Source organism: Protopterus annectens, chromosome 3.part1 (assembly GCF_019279795.1).
Source record: "Protopterus annectens isolate FY-2018-M chromosome 3.part1, PAN1.0, whole genome shotgun sequence".
Taxonomy (NCBI): Eukaryota; Metazoa; Chordata; order Ceratodontiformes; family Protopteridae; genus Protopterus; species Protopterus annectens.
The window spans coordinates 1,550,292,921-1,550,318,684 of record NC_056732.1 but is presented as its reverse complement, the minus strand read 5'-3'; the positions used below and the strand labels follow the sequence as shown (position 1 = coordinate 1,550,318,684).

The following is a 25,764-nucleotide window of genomic DNA, read 5'->3' as shown; positions in this document are numbered from 1 at the left end:
AATGCAGTGGTACACAAAATCTGTCTCCCCTTTGTGATGAAAGAAGAGCTTTGGCAGCTTTGGCAGACTTCACAGATAAATTAAAACCCAGAAGTTCCCTTTCTTATTCCCCCTCCTCTACAAAAAGTCTCCACAGATGCATCACATAAGGTCTGGGCAGCTTGTTGGAAAGTTTTCAAGGTACAGGGACTCTTAAAAATTTGATTCTTACTCTTCAATCCCTCCACCAGTTTTGATTCCTAGGAACATTTGAGGTTCTAATATATAATACCAATATCATGTAGTACATCGACAAACAAAGAGAGCACAGAACCTCACCACCTCTGTGGTTTAGCAATATCTGTGTGGGATACTGCCTTTCAGTCTTTTCCTCTAAGTAGTCTACATTCCATCAGAACAGAAGAGCTTGGCAAAATACTTCAGTAGATCAAAGGCAGATGAATGGCTGTTGAACGGGTAGGTCTTCCCACAGACTGCCACCAGTGGGGTACCCCAGATATAGATTTCTTTGCCTCCAATGAGAATCATCATCTCAGAATTTTTGCACCTGTACCCACTGCAAGGAGGCCTGAACAATACATGTCTTTTCCTTCTCATGAAAAGAGGCATTTCTATATGCTACATCCAAAAGGTCCTCCTGAAGATTCAAAAGGACACTCTCAGAATGTTCTAGAGCCAGACAGCACTTATTCTCCCTTCTTTACCATTTAGCCAAGGGCAATCTCCACACATTATCTTATCTTCATACAACAGAAGAGCTCTCTCATTTATCTGAACTTAGAAACTCTTAATCTCACAGTATGGATAATAAACATTTACTTACTGTTAGTCATCTTTATTCAGAGGATGTGTTGCATGGAATAAAAGAGGGTAAAAAACATGCAAGTAGAAAATCATTTATTTCAAAATGGAAAATTATGTTTAGTGCAAGAAAAGGGAACTGGATCTCTATCAAACAGGGATACTTTTTATCAACAAATATCTGTATGAGCTAATCAACTTAGGCCTAGCATATACCTTAATTAAGGTACATGTGCCAGCAATTTTAGCTTGTCTATCTTTAGATCCACCTCTTTCGTGATGTTTTGAGGTCAAGAAATTCTTAAAAGGTGTCTTCCACATCAGTTCCCAGAAAATCTATTCCTCCCCTTTGGGATCTAAATTATTAAACCTGCTACCACTGCATTCTTAAAATTTTGCAAAAGGAAAACAGTTCTTCTAGTAGCCTTGATATCTGCCAAAGAGTCTCTGAATTACGAGGTGTCATGTCTATTCCACCCTTTCTGGTTTTCCATAAAGGCAGAGCCTCCCTCAGAAGTACTCTATAGTTTATGCACAAGGTGGCTAATAAAATGTCTCTGAACTAGTTCATTCACCTTCCCTAACCCTCAAAATAAGGGAGATGGAATTCTGTAACTCCTGGAACTCCAATTTATCTACTCTTCTACTCTATTTTTTCTATGTTATATGAGTCTCTCTGTCTTATATTTAGCCTCACTGTTAACCTGGGACAAAAAAATCTCTGAGTATTTTCAAGCTTGTATGTCCCTTAAATACCAGCATACAGCCCATGTGCATATGTCAAAGGCTGGACATACAGCACATGAGGAAAAGTCTCCTAAACTTTGGAATATTGGCTAGATGTACATTATTCTTGGCCTGTTTCATTCATCTGTTAGCATTACTGAAACAGAGTACAAAAGATTACTCCAGATAAATTCACTTTAGCTAACGGATCTAGGAGACTTCTTTGATACTCTCCCTGTGTGAGGAATAAAGAATCCATGTTGAAGTTTCAAGTGATGTATTCAGTTAAGTAGCTAGATGGATGAGAGTTCTTGTTCTAATACATTACATTCAACAGGTCGGTTATTTAAAGGCAGTTACAGACAATAGTGGGAGGGTCCATGGGACATGATTGGAGGCTATAATCAGTCTTTATTATTTTGTTTTGTAACATGTAATACTGTGTCTGTATCTGTGGGATTGATATTCCTTGCAGACAATTATGAAAGCTTAATTACAGATCTTTTTTTATTTAGTCTATCACATGAAATATGAGAGGCTGTGCCCACTTTTATGAGGCTCATGTCTTCTGAACTATAATATGAAAGGCTAAAAAAATGTTTACACTGCCTGTCCATCTACCTACTTAAATGAATAAACTACTTGAAACTTCAACATGGTGTCTTCATTACTCTCACAGGGAAGATATCAGAGAAAGAAAGTCTCCTAGATCTGCTAGCTAAAGTGATTTTATCTGGACTAATCCTTTGTACTCTGTTTCATGTTAGTTGTGACACCATCTGCTTGACAGGTTGTATACCAGACTTCACTCGAGCCCTCTGGATTACCTCTGTTTTCATTAGTAAAATGGTGGTATCTCTGAACATCTTCTGTTATGGCAAGTTCTTACTCAGCTGTACTGTCTTCCTTAGAGCTGATAGTTACTTCAAGGCAAATCTTTGTCTCATTGAGGTTGACTTTGATCTCAATGGGCCTTCATTTCTTTCTCACCTTAAACATCCCATACATTCATGGCTGACCATGACACCTACAGGGTCAACCTTCATTCCATCTGTGCTTTTTGTTGTCAGTTGGGATATCTAGTCTCCAGCTGAACTTAATGTTCTTTGATGCTAACTAGGCTTTTTCCTTCCTATCTTCTATTCCAATTCTTCCTGATCATTCACTATGAGGTAGTACAGGGATTCCTCCTCCTGCTATGGATCTCCTTTTCTTGGCTAGTGTCCTGTTCTACAAGTGGTTATTCATGACTGGGCCTCTCATCACATACACTATTGGTTCGCTTTCCTTTTCCTTGTTCCCAATTATTTTCAGACACCTAGAATGGCACTTCTTGAGCCCCAGCTGCTCTGTTAACACCTGATAGATGTTTTTAGAGAGATTTAGGTCTTAACCCTGAGTTTCATTCCTTTCTGTGCCATTATGACTCTTCCTTCCTCTGGAAATTAACAATGTATGACAAGGATTCAAGGGCTTTCAGATATCTCTCCACTGAAGGCCGTAGATAGGGTACAGGTATTTATTTATTTTCTGTCTTTATCCTTGTGACCCTAACATTCTGACATCTAGTTTTTCCCTTTTGCTTTCCAGTCATTTTAGATGTGTTGGTTTACTGGGATCTAACATCTCCAGGAATAAGACTAGCAATCTTGTAACCTTTAGTGCTTGATAGCTTCTTTCCTCTCCTCTGTTCCCAGTGTAGCAGTGGTGCAGGACATCCTCTGCAGTACCTGCTCTACCATCATGGCTTAGACTTTTCTGTTCAGAGTTGGGGATTCATAGGTTCATAGGTAGGTACTAGGCTATTGACCCTAAGGCATATACAAGCCTAGCCAAAAAGGAACCCTGGCTTTTGCCACCCAATAAAATTATTTTCCTGTACCCCTGTCGAGTAGAGCCACAGAGGTGATCCCCGAGGTGAATTTCTTATTTCCCATCCAATCATCAAGATTTTTCTTGAAGAGTGCTAATGCGGAGCTTTGTTTGATATAGATAGGTAGTTTGTTCCAGAGTATGGGAAGTCTCTGGGACAGGAATCTATCCCTCCAGCATGTTCTGTTTATTGTGGTGACAAGGTTTAGGTCCCTAGAGTGTGTAGCTTGGAGGGATTGGGATTTCTTTAAGTGGAGCATGTCCAACAGCTCTGGGTTTGACATAGCTTTGTATGTTAGGCAGAGATCACCTCCGAGTAGGCGATATGTGACTGAGTAAAGCTGGAGAATTTTGAGATGGTATGCGTAGAGCATCTGTTTGAGGCCAGTAATCCTCTTTGTGAGGTATTTCTGCGGCCTTTCCAGTTGTAGATATCTTGTGAAGTACACACCAAAAGGGGCGTTGTACTCTATAATGGGTCTAATGAGTGATGAGTAGAGGGGAACAATGACCTCTTTTTTTCTGGATGAGAAACCTTTTGTGATGAGGTGTGCCACATAGAAGGATTTCCTGACTACTGTGGCGATGTGATTATCAAAGGAGAGACTACTATCCACCTGTGTCCCAAGGTCTCTTACCACACGTTCAGTGTAAAGTAGACTACCACCTATGTGGTAGCTCATGGGTACAGAGTTTATACCAAAGGGGATGACAGTGCACTTTTTGGCATTGAGCTTGAGGCCATGACTTTGACACCAGGCATCTGTCTCAGTGAGGCCCTTTTGTAGGATGTCCACATCGTTAGGAGTTTCAATTATGGCTCCTAGTTTGCAGTCATCCAAAGACCTTCTGTGTTAGCCTGTACTTCAGAAAAGTAGATACCAAACAGGAGAGGACCCAGGACTGAACCCTGTGGTACTCCACTTGTCACTGGTCTAAAGTCGGATTTGGAGTCTGCTACTTTCACAGTGTGGATTCTGTCAGTGAGCCATTTGGCAACCCATCTTGTGACATAGGGATTTATACCTAGTTTAGTGAGTTTATCTATAATTCCAGAGTGGGGGATGGTGTCAAAAGCCTTGGCGAGATTTAAACAGGCTGTGTGAACCACCTTACCCTCGTCTATGGCTTTGGTGACTACTTCAAAGAGGTCAATCAGGTTTAGGAGACATGATCTGCCTTTTACAAACCCAAACTGGGTGGGGTCCAGAGTTTGGAGATTACTAATGTCTTTGTTTATAAGTTTCATGATGATACATTCCATGGCCTTGCAGACCAGGCTCATTAGGCTAATGGGGCGGTAGTTCCTGGGGTCTGTGGTGACTCCCCCTTTGTGGAGTGGGATAACCGTTGCTGTGCCCCATTCAGTGGGCACAAAGCCTGAGGTGAGGCTATGACTGAACATGGTGCTTAGGTGGGGTGCCAGTTCATTCTGTAGTTCATGTAGAATGCAGACTGGAATGTTGTCAGGTCCCATGGATGCTGTGTTCTTGGCTTTGGAGAGTGTGTTTTTTTACCTGTGCAGCCATGATTACAGGAACTTTGCATTCTTCCGGTATAGAGATGGGCCCTTTAGGGGGTGAGGGGGGTAAAGTTAGCACTGAATCTATCTGTCAGGATGTTGGCAATATCAGTTGGTTCTGTATATTTAGTGCCATTGTGTTGTACCTCAGAGCAGATCTGAGTTTTGCCATTGAGATTCTTGACATGGCTATAGAATGCTTTGTGATTGTCTTTAGAATCAGTGTTGATTTTGTTTTCATAACTAGCTTTGGAGGATTTTATGTGGGATCTCAGCTTCTTACTGAGGCTGACCAGAGAGTTCTTCCAGTCATGGGATTTTACTCTTTTTTGCAACAGTTTCTTTCTTCTGTTATGGCAGGGGACCACCAGATTGGCTTCCTTTTTTTGGAGGATAGCATCTTGGTTCTGTTAGGGATAGCACGATCCATGCACTTGTGTAAGTGCTTATAAAGTGCATTTGTGTAGGATTCAGCAGTCATACCTCTATTGTTCGTCTGCAAGGGTGTCGTGAAGTTTGCCACTTCTGTCTTAAGAAGCGTGAAGTTGGTTTTGGAGAAATTTTTTATGGTGGCTTCCCTAATGGGGGGTGGGGGCGGCATGTGGATATCTAGGCTGATTAGCTTGTGGTCGGATCTGACCAATGATGAATTGACCTCTGGTGTGGAATGATCAGGTCTAGGATATTGCTGTCCCTGGTGGGGGTGTGGATAAGTTGATCCAAGGCGTTGGAATTTATGAATTCCAGAAAATGTTGAGCAAAAGAGTTGGTGCATGAGTAGTTTTCCCAGTTAATGGTGGGATAGTTGAAATTGCCCATTATTAGGGTGTTGGGTTGTACCCTAATATTTTCCAGTATATCAAGAAATGAGGAGTGGGAATCCTGGGGCATGGTGGGGGATCTGTAGCAAGTTACAATTTGGATTGCGGTGTTGCCCAAAGTTAGATGCACTTGGGTAATCTCGGATGCGTTATGCTGAGTAACTAGCCTGGAGGTGTGGATAGCCTTGATGAATATGGACATGCTTCCACCTTTAGTTTTTCGGTCCAGGTTAGGTGGCCAAAAGGTGTGGTATGAATTATAGCCTGGTAATGCAGGGGTGCTCTCTGGAGCCTTAAACCAGGTCTCTGTCACTGCACAGATGTCAATGTTCCCCATTTTAAGGAGTGCCTCGAGTAAGTGCATTTTGAGGTTTAGATTTCTAGCATTTAGTAGTATTACCCTCAGATTTTGCTTGCTTGTACCTGTTATGGTGGTGAATTTGTCATTTGAACCTTGCCTAAAAAAGGCACTATAGGGGTGGCAAGAGCCTTAGCCAGTATCTGGAATCCCAAGGGCTACAGGTGCAGGCCATCTCTGGCAAAGCATCGTGGTCTGTCGATCATGTCATCCCAGGCAGACAGATACCGGATGCCCTTAGAATGACACCAGAAGCTTAGCCAATTGTTGACATCAATCATTTTGTCCTTATACTGTGGTATCATTCTGGGTGATGGCAGGATGCTACTCAGGCTATGGTCATAACTGCCTGGGCTACAAGATCAGAGAGCTCCTCCATGTCTCTTTTCATATAGTCCAGGGAGGTAGGTCTAAGGTCATTCACACCAACATGAACAATGACAGAGTCATATTTGTACTTGTTGTGGAGTAACTTGAGTGCATGCATTATGTGGCGGATCCTGGCACCTGACACGCAGCTGACTGTAATTTTCTCCTTGTTCAGCCTGGTGAGTGGGACATCAGTGTGCCTGACTATAGAGTCACCTATGACTAAAGTGTTTGGTATGTCGTCTTGCCTTAGGGGCTGCTTTTGGGTGGCACTCTGGTGTTGTGAGCTATGTGTCACTTTGGTTGTGATTGGTGTTTGTTTGCGTTTCAGCTTCGGGGGTTCTCATTGCTCGGGTAAGTTAATGTTAAGGGCCTCCGCATATGTAGGTTTCATGTTACTATGTGTGGGTGTTGATGGTGTGGGTTTTGTAGGGCTATGTGTTGCTTGAGGTGTAGTGCAGATGTTTACCTTCTCCTCTTGACTGTCTAGCACAGTCTTGGCTGGAGAGCGCTTTACTTCCAGTTTGGCTATGTAGTTGCATCTCTTGCAGGTTGTAGTATTTGGTGGTAGGAGGAGAGGGTTGCTGTGTACATGAGGCAATTGCTACATTGTCCCATTATGGTCAGATTCACCAGGTGGACAGGAGAAATCACCAGAAGCTGACCCTTGGACATGCCTGGTTAGGTGCTTTTTAATAAAGTACCTTCCTTCTGAACTTTCATCATGTGGGAATGTGCTCCACTGTGGGAACATTTAGTTTACTTGAGGATGTGTGGCTTTGCTGCTAGGATGATTCTATCTGCTACACTTGCAATGTTAAGAGCAGATGCCTGTGTGTTCTGGTGATTCTTTGTGTGACTTTATTTGCATTTTTTCCATACTGATTAGTGCTTTCACCCTCGTTAAGACTGTGGTCATGATCTCATGGGAATTTATAGACTACCTGGAGCCTATTAATCATGCTAGGAAGTTATTTAGGGGTTTGATGTGGGATATATGAGATGAAAACTGCTTTTCTAGAACTTTACTTTGTGGTCTGATTTAATCGTCTTGCTAAGACCTTGATAGGAAGTTGAAGCATGGTCATCTGAGCTGATTGTCTTGCTAGGTTCTAGTTTATGGGTCTGATGCAGAATCTTTTGAGAAGATTGCCTTGCTCACCACTTATGTCTAGGTTTCCATTGTCTTTCCTGGAGGCAGGCTCAGGACTGAGTACTTCCTTGATCATAACCACAGGTTTAGTCAGTCCAATTCTGTGCAGCTCTGACATCTAGGGCCAACATCATGGATTCAGACTTTGGTTTTACATTTTACTCTTTCAAAGGATCTGATGAGACTTTGTTAATTGACTGCTAATAGGCATTGTTCTCATATGTATAGAAGCTATTATACCCCAATCATATGTTCATATATTTCTACAGAGCAGACACTTTCTGTTTTCTCATATTGTTGCTGAGAGTACTCTCATGTTTAGTTCTAAACGCCTATCAGAATTCTACTTGAAAAAAACTAAAAAGTATGAGAATTTTGCAGAGTATGAGGAGAAAACCACCCTTTGGCTAACAGTTGTTTCAGAGTCTCTTTTTATCCCTTCATGTTCCCTTTCATGATGGTAACAGTACATATTATTTTTTACATGGGATGCAAGACCTCCTTCTCTTCTGTTTTCATGTCTATCTGTGTCTGCTTTGGTTTTCATATGATTTGCCCTCTATATCTGGAGATTTAGACTGGTCCTGTCCAAATACAGCAACCGATGAGCTAGTCTCTGAAGGTGCCCATTCCTTCAACTGCAGCAAGTACTCTGGATAATGTGGGCTCCTCCCACTCCACTGAGGCATTATTCTCAGCTACCTCTCTAGATCTTGTTGCCTATATCAGAACTTCATTATTTCTCAGTGCTACCTTCAGCGCTGGGTAATTTTGATAAATTTCTTCAACATTTCTTGGGACAGATAAGTCTGTTTCTTTCATAAGCTTAGTTGCGTTGTATTACATTAACTATAAGAATCAGTTTCTACAGTTTTTTCAAGATTTGTTTACTCTTTTTTTTCAGTCCTTCCACAGATTTTCCCCTCTTGCCCCCCCATTCCCTGTCAGGTAGTTAAACGAGTTATATTTCCTTTCATTCTCTTAAATTTAAATAGTTAAAATATTTGTATATTTGTTGGGTAATTACAACTGTATTGTGTGGTTAATTTCTGTGTTTACAGTGAAGAAGGACAAGGTCTCTAGATTTAAAAAATGTAAACAGTAAGGGCACACGATCCCACCCTGAGACTCACACAAGCTTTGTGTTTTGTGTCTAGGGGTTGGACATCTTGACTCCAATTGTCCTGTTTATAAGAAATTCAGCTGAAGGATCCTACTGAAGAGAAGAAATAAATTACATTAAAAGAATTATTAATAGGAGAAAAGAGAAGCTCCCACAGAGTTAGAAAAGGATAAAGATAAAAAGAGGATGAATGGCAGAGACAAATCTGGAAGACCCAAGAACAGAAAGGAGAGGAGACTGGAACAATCTAAGTCTTCTGTTCTGGAACAACCGTCATTGGTGAAAGTATCCAGGGTATTCGTCTCATGATCTCCTTGTCCAAGGCCTTCCTTAGCTACCACTCTGTCATGCTCTGCTTTGCTTTTGCACAAGACTCTTGCATAAAACAGTTCAGCTTTACTGTGTGTTTATGTTGTTTATGTGGCTCAGTTGCTGTTTTCCTGCATTGGCAGTTGATTTGTGAAGTTTAGAGGTGTATAGTTTGGATTAAGCCATTGTAGGCTATAGCCATAATACCTGCCAGCTGTGGAACTTATGGTAAGACTTACCTCCAAATGTCAAAGTCTGATCCTAAGGGCAAACATCTAAGTCACACATTTAGGTTTTATTTAATTTCAATATTTTGCCCAAAAGAAACTTGTTTTCTATATAAAAATTCAAAAGCATTTTATAAACGTTATTTAACTGAGTTGCTCACTTCAAGATGTTATTCTTCATTTTAAACTTTTTTCTTTTTTAATCTTGGGTGAAAACATACTAACTGCACAATAATTAATAATGCAAAATTTAAAACAAGTTGTGCCTACTGCAATCATCAAGTAAATTAATGCAAGGAGACTTGCAAAACATAGTATGCAGTTCCCACATTGTCTGAGCTGTGTATCTTAACAAAACAGCTTCTGAAGGCAATTCTTGCTTTTGGGTTATATTTACTGACTACTACTGCAGTTTGTAAAAAGGATGAACTTTTTACTTGTCACACACTCTTCACTTTAAACACCTTTGAATAAGCAGAGCATGAAGAGAGTCATCTTCAGTAGGAAAAGCTGTGGCAGAGTTGTAGTTGATCAAGTGGTTAAACAGAAGACACCCAGCTTAGCTGTTACCATCCCATCATGCCTTAGGAACTAAAATGTAGCAGGTGACAACATATGCATTGCTGTTCTTCTTCTTCTGCCCTATACCCAGCACAAAGAAATTTACCCCGCAGTATCACTGTATTGCTGTAAGATGCTTTACTACATTCATGAATAAAATCTAAATAACAGCTCTCCTTTAAACTCACCTGTCTAACTGCTTCTGTAGCAGATCCAGTCGTGATTCTAATTCTAACTGCTGCCGTCTATTAATTGACTGTGGTGACAAACCAAGGCTGGCATGGGCAGGAACGGTGCATCTCGGTAGTTCCTGATACTGTCGACCTCTGTTTTCTCCCCAGAAACTAAATATGTTCGATACCCCTGAAAAAGCTCCTGTAAAAAAAAAAAGAAAATGCACTTCTTAGGTAAAGGCTTGTATTTTTTTAAACATATCTCAGTAAAGTTTGAAATAACATTATTTAGTAAGTTTCAGATACCTCACTTCTATAACACCACACAGGATAAGTACCAAAAGCATGACAATTGGGAAACCAGCTAAAGCCAGACCCAACTCAGCAGGCGATATTGTAGTTGAGAGCCTCGCCAGTTCCTTTCGCGCAGAAGTGGGTGTGTCACAAATTGAGTGACAACCCGGTCTGCATATTACTTGGGGTTTTTGACAAACTGGCAATAAATTCTATATATATATATTTTTTTTACATTTTAGGTCGATTAAAACTTGCCATTATACACAATATGTGCATATCAAAATTTAGTCATGCTGCAACACCTTGTAATACTTAAAGACTTAACCCCACAACTGTGTAAAAGAAAGAAGCGGTTACACTTCCGTACGATTGCGTGCTGTACTGACAGCACATAACCGTTCAAAGTATCAATATGAGATTTTGGTGACTGTTTGACTATTAAAAGCACTGTGACAACGGAAACACTTTAGTTTAAATAAGAAGCTATTACGTTGTATCAAATCCATGATTTAGCAGTTGTCAGTCCTCTTAAAAAACTGAAATACCCCAAGGTCAAGAAAGTGTTTTTTTGTTTAAATGTCGTTCACACCATACCGGTAATTTACTTCAGTTTACTGTTATATTTACTGTCCTAGTACAACGACAAGTGCACTTTTTTTTCTTCGGTTATACATCGGGAGGGAATGCATATTCATGAATGACATATCACGGGGTGGGTTTTGGGCGTGGCTTGCTACTGTGCATCTGGTGAGGCCCTCCTTCAACTACAATATTGCCACTCAGCATTCGTATACACCAGACAGCATATCCCCATCAGCTCCTTTATCACAACCACTTACTCACAGTCCCACCCTGGCCTTAATGTATACCATACCAACTTACAAAGTAAACACCCTGAAGTGCATGCTCGGATAGCACTAGTCACACTAGACATCTAAGTTGTTGCAAAAACATGGCTCCGGCAAGAAACAAAAATGAAGTGATTACCACAATAGGCTATAACATTATTGGATTAGACAGACCCAACAAAAAGCTTGTGGTGTTGACATTTTCTACTATAAACACAGCAGAAATGTTTTTTTTCCTCCACACCCTGTAAACTTGCTCTAATTCAGAAATCCTGCTAACTATATTAAAACTAAACACTCACAAGACAGTCACAACCATGGGTATATACATACCACCTGGTAACAATGCTGAATCCCTGGAAGATATTCCCAATGAACATCCTCAAAAATCCATCATAAAACCATAATATTGGGTGATGTTAATATACATTTGCAAACCATACAATCTGATCATCCAGTCAATAATACACATTTGTGCAAGTTTATCCAACATATAACCACAACAACTAGATATAACAAAGCCACAGCCAGGCAATTAACCATTGATTGGATCCTAACATCCTCTCCAAATAAAATATCATCCCATGGAACTCTGTTAGACAGCTTAAGTGCTCACTTACCAATCTACACCATAAGGTACCAAAACAACAGCCACAAAACACACCATTACAGCCTGGTAAGACAACGTACTACTTTTCATGAAGATACTGTTATTAGTACACAGGCTCTCCTCATAGATTATGTTATCTTTGAGTTCAACAAATTTTTCTAGGTGTTTTAAACACACTAGCCCCCAACCCCCTCAGAATAAAAAGAGTCAAAGCCAGCCCTGTCTGATGGCTGTCATTAGCACCCAAATAACTCATGAAACAAAGAGACAAAGCATGGTAGGTCTAGACAAAAACAAAACAGCCACAACTCTACCAGCATATAGACAGCTAAGAAACCTAGCAAAGCAACTCATCATCAAAGATAAGAAAACCTACTATTCAGGCAATCAAAACATGCAGGCTAGTAATCCAAAACTCTTCTGGGCCTCAATCAATAACACCAGGACAAGCTACACAGCAACAAATTTTTAGTATAGCCAACCGATTCAATGCCCATTTTATACTCACAGTACAGTCATTAATCAACCAGGTGACTAATCAAGCTACTGAGTTCCCTGCTGAATCAAACAACTTCCTTCAATATTTTTCCCTCTGACTTCTTCCCACAGATACCTTCAAAAATACCTCAAAAATTTAAAGACTACTACAACTGCACCTGACAGCTACCTGGTGAATATCTTAAAATAGCAGCCAAGGCTATTGCATATCCAGTTTCAGTTCTGATAAATCAGTCCATACATGAAAATAAAGTCCTCTTGCTATAGAAAAAGGCATTCATTATTCCACTGCTCAAGGGTGGAATCAATACAGATTTTCCACACTACAGGCCAAATGCCATTTTAGCTTCCCTGTCAAAAATGTTAGAAAAATGCATTCATATGCAACTCCTTAACTATCTAAAATAGATCAGCGGTCCCCAACCACCGGGCTGTGGACCATTCGTTATCGAAACGCACAGAAGGGAGTGAAACAAAAAAGTCAATGTGTCTATGGATGTGTGTGAGTGTGTTTATGTTTCTGTCTATGTGGGTGAGTGAATGCATGCATGAAAGCAGAATGCATGTGTCTGTGAAAGCAGAAGAGACTGTGTATGTGTGTACGAGAGAGTGAACAGTGAAATCAAGCAAGCTGTTATTTTACACTTGCCGAGCAATGCTTTGGCTGTTTACTGAGTGTAAAATAAAAATAAATGAAACTGAAAAAAGTGTGTGTGTGTGTGTGTGTGTGTGTGTGTGTGTGTGTGTGTGTGTGTGTGTGTGTGTGTGTGTATGTTTCTGTCTAGTTGAGTGCATAAAAGCCAAACAGACTGGTGTGTGTGTGTGTGTGTGTGTGTGTGTGTGTGTGTGTGTGTGTGTGTGTGTGTGTGTGTGTGTGTGTGTGTATGTTTCTGTCTGCATGAGTGCATAAAAGCCAAACAGACTGGTGTGTGTGTGTGTGTGTGTCTGTGTGTGTGTGTGTGTGTGTGTGTGTGTGTGTGTGTGTGTGTATGTTTCTGTCTGCATGAGTGCATAAAAGCCAAACAGACTGGTTTGTGTGTGTGTGTGTATCTGTGTGTGTGTGTGTGTGTGTGTGTGTGTGTGTGTGTGTGTGTGTGTGTATCTGTGTGTGTGTGTGTGTGTGTGTGTGTGTGTGTGTGTGTGTGTGTGTATGTGTGTGTGTTTGTGTGTGTATGCATGACAGACAGACAGTGACAGTGAAGACGGAGAGCGATCCCTGGCAGCAGCAGCAGCATGAACTAAGGTTTGCGTATCTCTCGACCATACCGCTCAACCTCTCACACAATAAATCTGGACAGAACCAATAGCTCTCAACCTCTGGGCACAAAAGTCTGAACAAAGCCAAAAATAATAGGGGACAAAGCTGCAAAAATAGGGACAAATTTTAAATATTGCTTTTATAAATTTAGAAAGTTGATAGAATGCCAGCTGAGCATCCAATTGCTCAGGATCATGTAGAATGCTCTGCAATTAACTTTGAAATTGCCCACTGTTCCACTGTTTCATATTGAACAGTGGTGGCTCCACTACAAAAGTTTTGATTGGTTCTAGGCCAACTGGCTGTACTTGCGATATACGCACAATCAACTAATTGCTCCTGATGCAAAGGAAGCCAATGACAAGCACCACAATTCATCCAATCATGCACCGGCAATAGTTTTTGTGCGACAGCAATATGGTCAAACTGATAAGTCTTGAATAGCTGAAAATGTAATGCTGACTGCTGCTCCTAGCGACAGTACAGAAAATTATCCTGAAGGATGCACAGCTACTGCCCTTTCTCCCATCTGCTCACTTAAGAGTGGAACCTGGCAGCTGTTCTTCCAGCTCTGACCACTGGTCCAGGTAAGTAATCTTTAAATGTGGTTGGACGTTGTTACTGAGAAGTTTGCCAGCAGACCATTCAAAACTGTTTTTTTTTTTTTGTGGAAGCTTTTGCTTTATTACTTTTTACATGCCTCTCCCCGAAACCATTGGAGATGGGATACTTCAGAACTTGAAATGTTAGATAAACTTGTTAATGCGTTATTTCAGTATCACTGTAGGTGCTAGTTGCTAGTGCCTTTTAGGGGTAATCCAGGAGCATGCAGCTACCTCTCAACCTCTTAGCACACGAAATGTGGACAAAGCCAAAAATAATGGTGAAACAAAGACCCCAAAATGGGGACAGATTTTAAATATTGTTCTTAAACTTAGAAATTTGCTGCATTCAGAAAAAGGTTTCCATTAGGTTTCTGTACCTCTTGAACATACCTCAATCTTTCACACAATAAATCTGGACAGAGCCACAAAGGACAGATTTTAAATGTTGTTCTTATAAACTTATAAAGTTGCTAGAATCAGCACTGAAATCCCTGCTTCCATTTCCAACACCCTATCTTTGTGAAGTGGGGTTTTTTGCAATGACCGCAACAAAAATTAAATTATAGAGTACACTGGATATAAGGAACACACTTCAGATGTCATTGTCTCCCATCACCCCTACATGGGACCATCTCATTGTAAGGAAACAAGCTCAGGGCTCCCATTGATTCTGCGTTATGGTGAATTATATTTATTATGCACTTTATTATGCTTTATTTTTATGGTTGCATGATGGCTGGTCCATGAAAAATTGTCTTACATGAAACTGGTCCTTGGTGTAAAAAAGTTTGGAGACCGCTGTAATAGATAATCAGGTTCTGATCAACCCAGCAAACCATCTGTCCTCTTCACAGCACAAATACTGCTTTGCTAAATTTTGTTAATACTGTCAACATCCACAAAAATGTCAGAAACCTAGTCTTTACCATCTTCCTAGACTTATCACAAGCTTTTAATATTGTCTCCCACCAGAAACGCTTGCATAACTCCAGTCTTCATTGCAATAGTTGCATAGCTACCTCTCAAACATATTGCAAGCAATCAACAGGAAAAGTGATTTCTCCACATTCTTGCCAGAAAGTAGTGGTGTCCCATAGGGATCTATACTAGGGCCCATACTTTTCAACATATTCATCAATGACCTCTACATGCCTGCAAAAAATGATACCCTAGTTCAGTAAGCTGATGACTTGACCTTAATCTGTTCTGACAAATCTCCCTCTAAACTCCAAGACCTTACACAACAATTCATCTTATCAGTTGAAATATGGCTAAATAATGCATTACAACTTCTAAACCCTAAACAAAAACTAAATTACTGCTGTTCACCTCAAAACACATCTGTACCAAAACAACACTATTCACTGTCGTCTCTGCCACCTTGATATAAAAAGTAAACCACACATAATTACTGGGTGTCATCACAGATGGCCATTTTAAATTTGTCCAACATGTATCACACATGGTTAAACAAATCATCAAAAACTAGGTACATTATAGGGAGTAAAAACCGACCTCATTATCTCAGGCAGAATACGGACAGCCACTACTTTTTTACTGCCGTCTCTCCTCTATGCTGCCCCAATCTTCACTAACCTTCAACTCTCATAACTGCCCAAACTTGAGAAATATTACAATAAAATAGCCACATTTGCAGTAAATCATAGCAATGTAACACAACACTGCCTAGCCCTCAGAGAATTAAACTGCTTATAACTATCTCATCACCTCACTCTTTCTCAGCTAAACGTAAGACAGAGACTTCCCTATAAGCCTGACAATTGCCCAGCCCATAACAAATTAATACAATTCTACTCCCCATATAGAATTTTATGTTCTAGAGAAAAGTCACTAATCCATCCATTCACAACCCTTTTTTTCCCATTTTTATACAAGGTGTGGGGGGGGGGGGGTGGCTGTCAGTTCAACAGTGACAATCATTGAGAGCCAAGGTTTACACTGACAGGTGGCTAGCCCTGCCGTGGTTGTTCTTCCACACCACACATTCACACCTATGGCCAATTTAGTGTGGCCAAGCCACCCACTTCATGTCTTTCACAATAACCAAATCATGTACTATGGCAGGTGACTCTCTATAAATAGTGTAGTTGAACTATGGGACCACATTCAGCTACCACTGAAATTCATTCAAAATGCAAACTCATTTAAAACACAACAAAAACGTCATCTATCCAATCAATGGATCTGCTCACGTACATCTCCAGGATAAATGCCACTGTTATTTCCAGCTTGCCATATTGTCAAACCATTTCTCTTCATTCAGAATCCTACACCTCACAACCAGTCATCACCAGTACCTAAACAGTTTTACCAGCACCTGCCAGAAAAATATATTGTTTTGTGACACTGCTCAACCCCCATCTCTATATTTCAAATATAAACCTTATGATAGCCATATTGAACCTGCTTTATACTTCTTAATTAAAATTTAAAAATTTTTTGCCCTACCTAGATCCTTCCTTATCTCCATTTCTATAAATTTCTAAGCATTAGTCACATGATCTATTATCTACCTGTCTGCCAAACCCACTAATACAATTTTTCAAATGCTCAATGTTCAACATTTAATAATGCATAAGTATCTTTTAGACTATAATAATTGCCTCTACTTTCATATAAATGCAATCTAATCAACAAATGTGTGTAATTGTTAATGTATATTACTGAATGTCTGTTCATGTATGTTACGGAATGTCTGTTTAAAATGTTTGTAATATACTGAAGCTTTTCTTCCCAGGCTTTCACCGTAGGAGAAACCTGGTAAACAAACACAAAATAAATAAATAAAATAAAGTAGTATGACCTGTCATGAACGTCTGAGAAATTAAATAGCAAAATGCAAAGATAGCAATACCTTTCAATTTCTGCAAAAAAAAAAAAAAATGTGGTTTCTACTCTTAAAAAATAAAAAAAGACAAAGATGTACTGCATACCAATAGCCATACTTATATTTCACTTTCAGCACAATAATGCCGCTATAGAGGCAAGCCCTACTGCCAATAACTCCTAATGTATCAAACTAAAGAAGTATCAATGTATTTGAGGCTACCTCTCAGTGGTATGCTTCTAGATTCAACTGACAATGTAGCAGCAAAGGCATAGCTGTGATGGGACGAAGGAAGCAGCTGCCCAGGTGCAAAATGTTAGGGGATGCAACCTTCAGTATCAGCATTCAGTTTCTGAATGTTGATACTGCATTTGTTGAAGCGCTTAAGTTCTCCATGTGTGGCCACTGTTATTTCTATGTCACCTTTTTCTCAACACTCATAAAAATTGTCTGTGCTTTTACCATGCATTGCTTACATACTTTAAGTTTTGATTGTAATTTATGAAGTACATTTCCTTCATCCAATACCCTTTCTTTGAAATAATATACGTTGATCATTTGATCACTGCTGCAGTAGCCTTAGCTTTATGGGTTATATTGTACATAGGCTATAACACCCAGCCAGCTTTCGGGCTATAACACACAGCCAGCTTTCAAAGCTTAAGGGCACCTTCCACACACCCTAAGCATTATCAACACAAGCAAAGCTGGAAAAAAAGTAGCAGTTTGGGTGTTAAGTCCTTCAGAACTTTGCTGCTGAACTCCTCTTGTGGGTTTTTGAGGATTGACTTTCGGTTAGCATTTGTCCATTGCTGGGCAGATACGTTCTCTTTGGGGGGAACATTTTTCACATTTACTTATTTTTACATAAACTTAACTTTTTTGTGGAATTAAATTAAGTAAGGTAGGAAAAAGTGTTTTGTTTGATTGTCACATGACTTTTAGTCACTTTTTTACTGTGAAGTGCGATTTTTAACTTTTGTAGGAAAAAGTTTTTAAAACTTTACTTTGTCATTGTTTTTCTTCCCTAGAAACAAGATAGTCCAACAAGTGAGAATAACTATCTCTACAATGCCCCCCGACACCTTTTCCCAGCCTGACAAGCTTTTAGATCTTTCTCCAAAATCTGGACTGTCATTTCTCTATTTGGCAACAGATAATCCTAGACAAATAGGTTCTGGTGGCCTTACATTATGGATACAAAAGGCAGTGGGCAGTGGAGGCTCATGATATTGGACTGCAGGACTGCAGCCCCCCCAGCTTTGAACCACAATGGTACAGTCCTGCAGTCCTCCAAATCATCCATACAAAGTGAATCTGGACTGCTGCCTTATCAGTCCAGATTCAGGAATAAGGAAGCAGACTGCTGATTCCCAGAAGTCTATGTGGTGCTAACCGCATAGACTGGAAGGGCTGGAAGGGGATTGGACTGCAGAGTCAGCAGTCTTGGACCGCTCCAGGAATGAGCCGCAAAACCAGAAGTATGCATTCCAGCATGAATGCAAGCTTTTGAGTCTTGCTGTGGATTGTATTGAAAGCAAGCTTGTTGCAGGTTCATCTTGCTGTGGAATTGGATTACTTAGCTTACTGTTCATTCACGAACACAGGATGGGAAAGCTGCAGGAAGATTTGACAGGTATGAGACAGGTTGGATTTTGCAGGTTCGTCTTGCTGTGGATTACTTGCTTACTGTTCGTTCACAAACACAGGATGGGAAAGCTGTGTGCGTTTTTCAGGTTTTTCTTGCTGTGGTACAAGATAGAAAGCTGCTGCTGCAGGAGGTGTGTGTGTGTGTGTGTGTGTGTGTGTGTGTGTGTGTGTGTGTGTGTGTGTGTGTGTGTGTGTGTGTGTGTGTGTGTGTGATGCCCTACTCAGTGAGCACTGGTGGCTAGAGAGAACTCAGGATACCTGCTGGTGGTACTTGAACCCTGTATATTTGCTACAGGTAGCGAGAGCCTGAATTCCCTACCCACCACCATTTGTGAAACTTTTGGAGATTTTTGTCTCTTATTTTGTTCTATTCTGTTCCTTGTAAAATCTGTGGTTTCTGAGTACTTAATCCCTTAAATAGTTGATGGTGCAGTGGTAGCATTGTTGCCTCACACCTAGAGGTTCTCTGGTTTGATTTTTGGCTGGGGTGCCTTCTGTGTGGAGTCTGCATGTCTTCACTGTGTTTGTGTGGGTTTGCTTTGGTGTTCTTCCATATTACAAAGACATGTGTCTGCAGTATTTCTCCCAGGGCCTCTGCTGAAAATTGGCTTTTGTTCCACGTCAGACCTTTCTGGTTAACAAATGTTAAATAAATAAAATTGACAGGCATTTGAATTTCAGACTTCATATTCTTTAGAAAGTACATAGTAACACAAAACATTTTATTCTAGCAATGTTCTAAGTTTATAAAATGAATACTTGAAATTTGTCCCTATTTTTGTGACTCTATTCCCCCATTATTGGCTTCATCCAGGTTTTTTGTGCTACTGTTGAGAGTTATGGTGAGAACTGAATTCACTGAATATGTTTGAGGGCTATATTCCCCCATTACTGGCTTTGCCCAGGTGTTTTGTGCTAAGAGGTTGACAGCTATGGTGAGAATTGAATTCACTAATGGTAGCCATTTAAGTTTCAGTCTTCCTCTCTTTCACAAAACAGCTGATTTTGCATAGGGTATGTTGCTCTGACTGTTTTGCACAGTGTCCTGGGATCAAGACGTGGCAGTGAATTTGTGGTAACACGGCATTTTATTCTAGCAACTTTCCAAGATTATACAAGCAATGTTTAAAATGTGTCCCTGGCCTTTGGGCTTTTGTCCCTCCCCAATACATTTTGTTTTTTTCCAGATTTCTTGTGCTGCAAAGTTGAGAGATACAGCTGAGTGTCGAGTAGATTTTACAAGGAGCCGAGAGCTGCAGGGGTAGAGAAGTTTAATGCTGTTTATGCTAAGTCTGCTTGCATTGTTAATAGCACAACAGGTAGTATACTTGCCTTTGATGCAGAAGACTGTGGGTTCTACTCCCACAGTATGCAGATGCATTGCTGATACTGTACTGTGTTGTAAACGGGGTGTATGCTGCCGTTTTGAGAATGTCCTCTTTGCCAAAGATACCTAGTAACTATTAACCTGTCTGTTATTTGCCATCCATTCCCTATTGCAATATTACTAGCTTATTTTTTTACTGTAATATAGGTAATTTATTCCTCAAGGGCAACAGGCACTTTATTTGTAGATGAAACAATGAAATATAAAGTTGTTTGCTAGCAGCAACCTCTTCATTAGTTACAGATCTTTTTAATGTGGAATTATTTAGATGACTTTTACTTCTGCAGAGATTGTGCATATCTATTGATACTGGTGGAAATACCCCAAGGTCAAGAAAGTGTTTTTTTGTTTAAATGTCGTTCACACCATACTGGTAATTTACTTCAGTTTACTGTTATATTTACTGTCCTAGTACAACGACAAGTGCACTTTTTTTTCTTCGGTTATACATCGGGAGGGAATGCATATTCATGAATGACATATCACGGGGTGGGTTTTGGGCGTGGCTTGCTACTGTGCATCTGGTGAGGCCCTCCTTCAACTACAATATTGCCACTCAGCATTCGTATACACCAGACAGCATATCCCCATCAGCTCCTTTATCACAACCACTTACTCACAGTCCCACCCTGGCCTTAATGTATACCATACCAACTTACAAAGTAAACACCCTGAAGTGCATGCTCGGATAGCACTAGTCACACTAGACATCTAAGTTGTTGCAAAAACATGGCTCCGGCAAGAAACAAAAATGAAGTGATTACCACAATAGGCTATAACATTATTGGATTAGACAGACCCAACAAAAAGCTTGTGGTGTTGACATTTTCTACTATAAACACAGCAGAAATGTTTTTTTTCCTCCACACCCTGTAAACTTGCTCTAATTCAGAAATCCTGCTAACTATATTAAAACTAAACACTCACAAGACAGTCACAACCATGGGTATATACATACCACCTGGTAACAATGCTGAATCCCTGGAAGATATTCCCAATGAACATCCTCAAAAATCCATCATAAAACCATAATATTGGGTGATGTTAATATACATTTGCAAACCATACAATCTGATCATCCAGTCAATAATACACATTTGTGCAAGTTTATCCAACATATAACCACAACAACTAGATATAACAAAGCCACGGCCAGGCAATTAACCATTGATTGGATCCTAACATCCTCTCCAAATAAAATATCATCCCATGGAACTCTGTTAGACAGCTTAAGTGCTCACTTACCAATCTACACCATAAGGTACCAAAACAACAGCCACAAAACACACCATTACAGCCTGGTAAGACAACGTACTACTTTTCATGAAGATACTGTTATTAGTACACAGGCTCTCCTCATAGATTATGTTATCTTTGAGTTCAACAAATTTTTCTAGGTGTTTTAAACACACTAGCCCCCAACCCCCTCAGAATAAAAAGAGTCAAAGCCAGCCCTGTCTGATGGCTGTCATTAGCACCCAAATAACTCATGAAACAAAGAGACAAAGCATGGTAGGTCTAGACAAAAAAACAAAACAGCCACAACTCTACCAGCATATAGACAGCTAAGAAACCTAGCAAAGCAACTCATCATCAAAGATAAGAAAACCTACTATTCAGGCAATCAAAACATGCAGGCTAGTAATCCAAAACTCTTCTGGGCCTCAATCAATAACACCAGGACAAGCTACACAGCAACAAAATTTTAGTATAGCCAACCGATTCAATGCCCATTTTATACTCACAGTACAGTCATTAATCAACCAGGTGACTAATCAAGCTACTGAGTTCCCTGCTGAATCAAACAACTTCCTTCAATATTTTTCCCTCTGACTTCTTCCCACAGATACCTTCAAAAATACCTCAAAAATTTAAAGACTACTACAACTGCACCTGACAGCTACCTGGTGAATATCTTAAAATAGCAGCCAAGGCTATTGCATATCCAGTTTCAGTTCTGATAAATCAGTCCATACATGAAAATAAAGTCCTCTTGCTATAGAAAAAGGCATTCATTATTCCACTGCTCAAGGGTGGAATCAATACAGATTTTCCACACTACAGGCCAAATGCCATTTTAGCTTCCCTGTCAAAAATGTTAGAAAAATGCATTCATATGCAACTCCTTAACTATCTAAAATAGATCAGCGGTCCCCAACCACCGGGCTGTGGATCATTCGTTATCGAAACGCACAGAAGGGAGTGAAACAAAAAAGTCAATGTGTCTATGGATGTGTGTGAGTGTGTTTATGTTTCTGTCTATGTGGGTGAGTGAATGCATGCATAAAAGCAGAATGCATGTGTCTGTGAAAGCAGAAGAGACTGTGTATGTGTGTACGAGAGAGTGAACAGTGAAATCAAGCAAGCTGTTATTTTACACTTGCCGAGCAATGCTTTGGCTGTTTACTGAGTGTAAAATAAAAATAAATGAAACTGAAAAAAGTGTGTGTGTGTGTGTGTGTGTGTGTGTGTGTGTGTGTGTGTGTGTATGTTTCTGTCTGCATGAGTGCATAAAAGCCAAACAGACTGGTGTGTGTGTGTGTGTGTGTGTGTGTGTGTGTGTGTGTGTGTGTGTGTGTGTGTGTATGTTTCTGTCTGCATGAGTGCATAAAAGCCAAACAGACTGGTGTGTGTGTGTGTGTGTGTGTGTGTGTGTGTGTGTGTGTGTGTGTGTGTGTGTGTGTGTGTGTGTGTGTGGGTGTATGTTTCTGTCTGCATGAGTGCATAAAAGCCAAACAGACTGGTGTGTGTGTGTGTGTGTGTGTGTGTGTGTGTGTGTGTGTGTGTGTGTGTGTGTGTGTGTGTGTGTGTGTGTGTGTGTGTGTGTGTGTGTGTGTATGTTTCTGTCTGCATGAGTGCATAAAAGCCAAACAGACTGGTTTGTGTGTGTGTGTGTATCTGTGTGTGTGTGTGTGTGTGTGTGTGTGTGTGTGTGTGTGTGTGTGTGTGTGTGTGTGTGTGTGTGTGTGTGTGTGTGTGTGTGTTTGTGTGTGTATGCATGACAGACAGACAGTGACAGTGAAGACGGAGAGCGATCCCTGGCAGCAGCAGCAGCATGAACTAAGGTTTGCGTATCTCTCGACCATACCGCTCAACCTCTCACACAATAAATCTGGACAGAACCAATAGCTCTCAACCTCTGGGCACAAAAGTCTGAACAAAGCCAAAAATAATAGGGGACAAAGCTGCAAAAATAGGGACAAATTTTAAATATTGCTTTTATAAATTTAGAAAGTTGATAGAATGCCAGCTGAGCGTCCAATTGCTCAGGATCATGTAGAATGCTCTGCAATTAACTTTGAAATTGCCCACTGTTCCACTGTTTCATATTGAACAGTGGTGGCTCCACTACAAAAGTTTTGATTGGTTCTAGGCCAACTGGCTGTACTTGCGATATACGCACCAATCAACTAATTGCTCCTGATGCAAAGGAAGCCAATGACAAGCACCACAATTCATCCAATCATGCACCGGCAATAGTTTTTGTGCGACAGCAATATGGTCAAACTGATAAGTCTTGAATAGCTGAAAATGTAATGCTGACTGCTGCTCCTAGCGACAGTACAGAAAATTATCCTGAAGGATGCACAGCTACTGCCCTTTCTCCCATCTGCTCACTTAAGAGTGGAACCTGGCAGCTGTTCTTCCAGCTCTGACCACTGGTCCAGGTAAGTAATCTTTAAATGTGGTTGGACGTTGTTACTGAGAAGTTTGCCAGCAGACCATTCAAAACTGTTTTTTTTTTTTTTGTGGAAGCTTTTGCTTTATTACTTTTTACATGCCTCTCCCCGAAACAATTGGAGATGGGATACTTCAGAACTTGAACTGTTAGATAAACTTGTTAATGCGTTATTTCAGTATCACTGTAGGTGCTAGTTGCTAGTGCCTTTTAGGAGTAATCCAGGAGCATGCAGCTACCTCTCAACCTCTTAGCACACGAAATGTGGACAAAGCCAAAAATAATGGTGAAACAAAGACCCCAAAATGGGGACAGATTTTAAATATTGTTCTTAAACTTAGAAATTTGCTGCATTTAGAAAAAGGTTTCCATTAGGTTTCTGTACCTCTTGAACATACCTCAATCTCTCACACAATAAATCTGGACAGAGCCACAAAGGACAGATTTTAAATGTTGTTCTTACAAACTTATAAAGCTGCTAGAATCAGCACTGAAATCCCTGCTTCCATTTCCAACACCCTATCTTTGTGAAGTGGGGTTTTTTGCAATGACCGCAACAAAAATGAAATTATAGAGTACACTGGATATAAGGAACACACTTCAGATGTCATTGTCTCCCATCACCCCTACATGGGACCATCTCATTGTAGGGAAACAAGCTCAGGGCTCCCATTGATTCTGCGTTATGGTGAATTATATTTATTATGCTTTATTTTTATGGTTGCATGATGGCTGGTCCATGAAAAATTGTCTTACATGAAACTGGTCCTTGGTGTAAAAAAGTTTGGAGACCGCTGTAATAGATAATCAGGTTCTGATCAACCCAGCAAACCATCTGTCCTCTTCACAGCACAAATACTGCTTTGCTAAATTTTGTTAATACTGTCAACATCCACAAAAATGTCAGAAACCTAGTCTTTACCATCTTCCTAGACTTATCACAAGCTTTTAATATTGTCTCCCACCAGAAACGCTTGCATAACTCCAGTCTTCATTGCAATAGTTGCATAGCTACCTCTCAAACATATTGCAAGCAATCAACAGGAAAAGTGATTTCTCCACATTCTTGCCAGAAAGTAGTGGTGTCCCATAGGGATCTATACGAGGGTCCGTACTTTTCAACATATTCATCAATGACCTCTACACGCCTGCAAAAAATGATACCCTAGTTCAGTAAGCTGATGACTTGACCTTAATCTGTTCTGACAAATCTCCCTCTAAACTTCAAGACCTTACACAACAATTCATCTTATCAGTTGAAATATGGCTAAATAATGCATTACAACTTCTAAACCCTAAACAAAAACTAAATTACTGCTGTTCACCTCAAAACACATCTGTACCAAAACAACACTATTCACTGTCATCTCTGCCACCTTGATATAAAAAGTAAACCACACATAATTACTGGGTGTCATCACAGATGCCCAGTTTAAATTTGTCCATCATGTATCACACATGGTTAAACAAATCATCAAAAACTAGTTACATTACAGGGAGTAAAACCGACCTCATTATCTCAAGCAGAATACGGACAGCCACTACTTTTTACTGCCGTCTCTCCTCTATGCTGCCCCAATCTTCACTAACCTTCAAGTCTCATAACTGCCCAAACTTGAGAAATAGTACAGTAAAATAGCCACATTTGCAGTAAATTATAGCAATTTAACACAACACTGCCTAGCCCTCATAGAATTAAACTGCTTATAACTATCTCATCACCTCACTCTTTCTCAGCTAAACGTAAGACAGAGACTTCCCTATAAGCCTGAAAATTGCCCAGCCCATAACAAATTAATACAATTCTACTCCCCATATAGAATTTTATGTTCTAGAGAAAAGTCACTAATCAATCCATTCACAACCCTTTTTTTCTCATTTTTATACAGGGGGTGTTGGCTGTCAGTTCAACAGTGACAATCATTGAGAGCCAAGGTTTACACTGACAGGTGGCTAGCCCTGCCGTGGTTGTTCTTCCACACCACACATTCACACCTATGGCCAATTTAGTGTGGCCAAGCCACCCACTTCATGTCTTTCACAATAACCAAATCATGTACTATGGCAGG

General features: G+C 40.2%; 1 protein-coding gene across 1 annotated transcript in view; it reads right to left on the bottom strand.

The window, feature by feature from the left end:
• The window catches only part of KCNH2 (potassium voltage-gated channel subfamily H member 2), a 696,728-nt gene that overhangs the window by 96,467 nt on the left and 574,497 nt on the right, over positions 1 to 25,764 (bottom strand). The window contains exon 9 of the mRNA XM_044067613.1: positions 10,031 to 10,217. Within this exon, the coding sequence (XP_043923548.1) occupies positions 10,031 to 10,217 (187 nt within the window). The remainder of the gene's footprint in view (positions 1 to 10,030; positions 10,218 to 25,764) is intronic.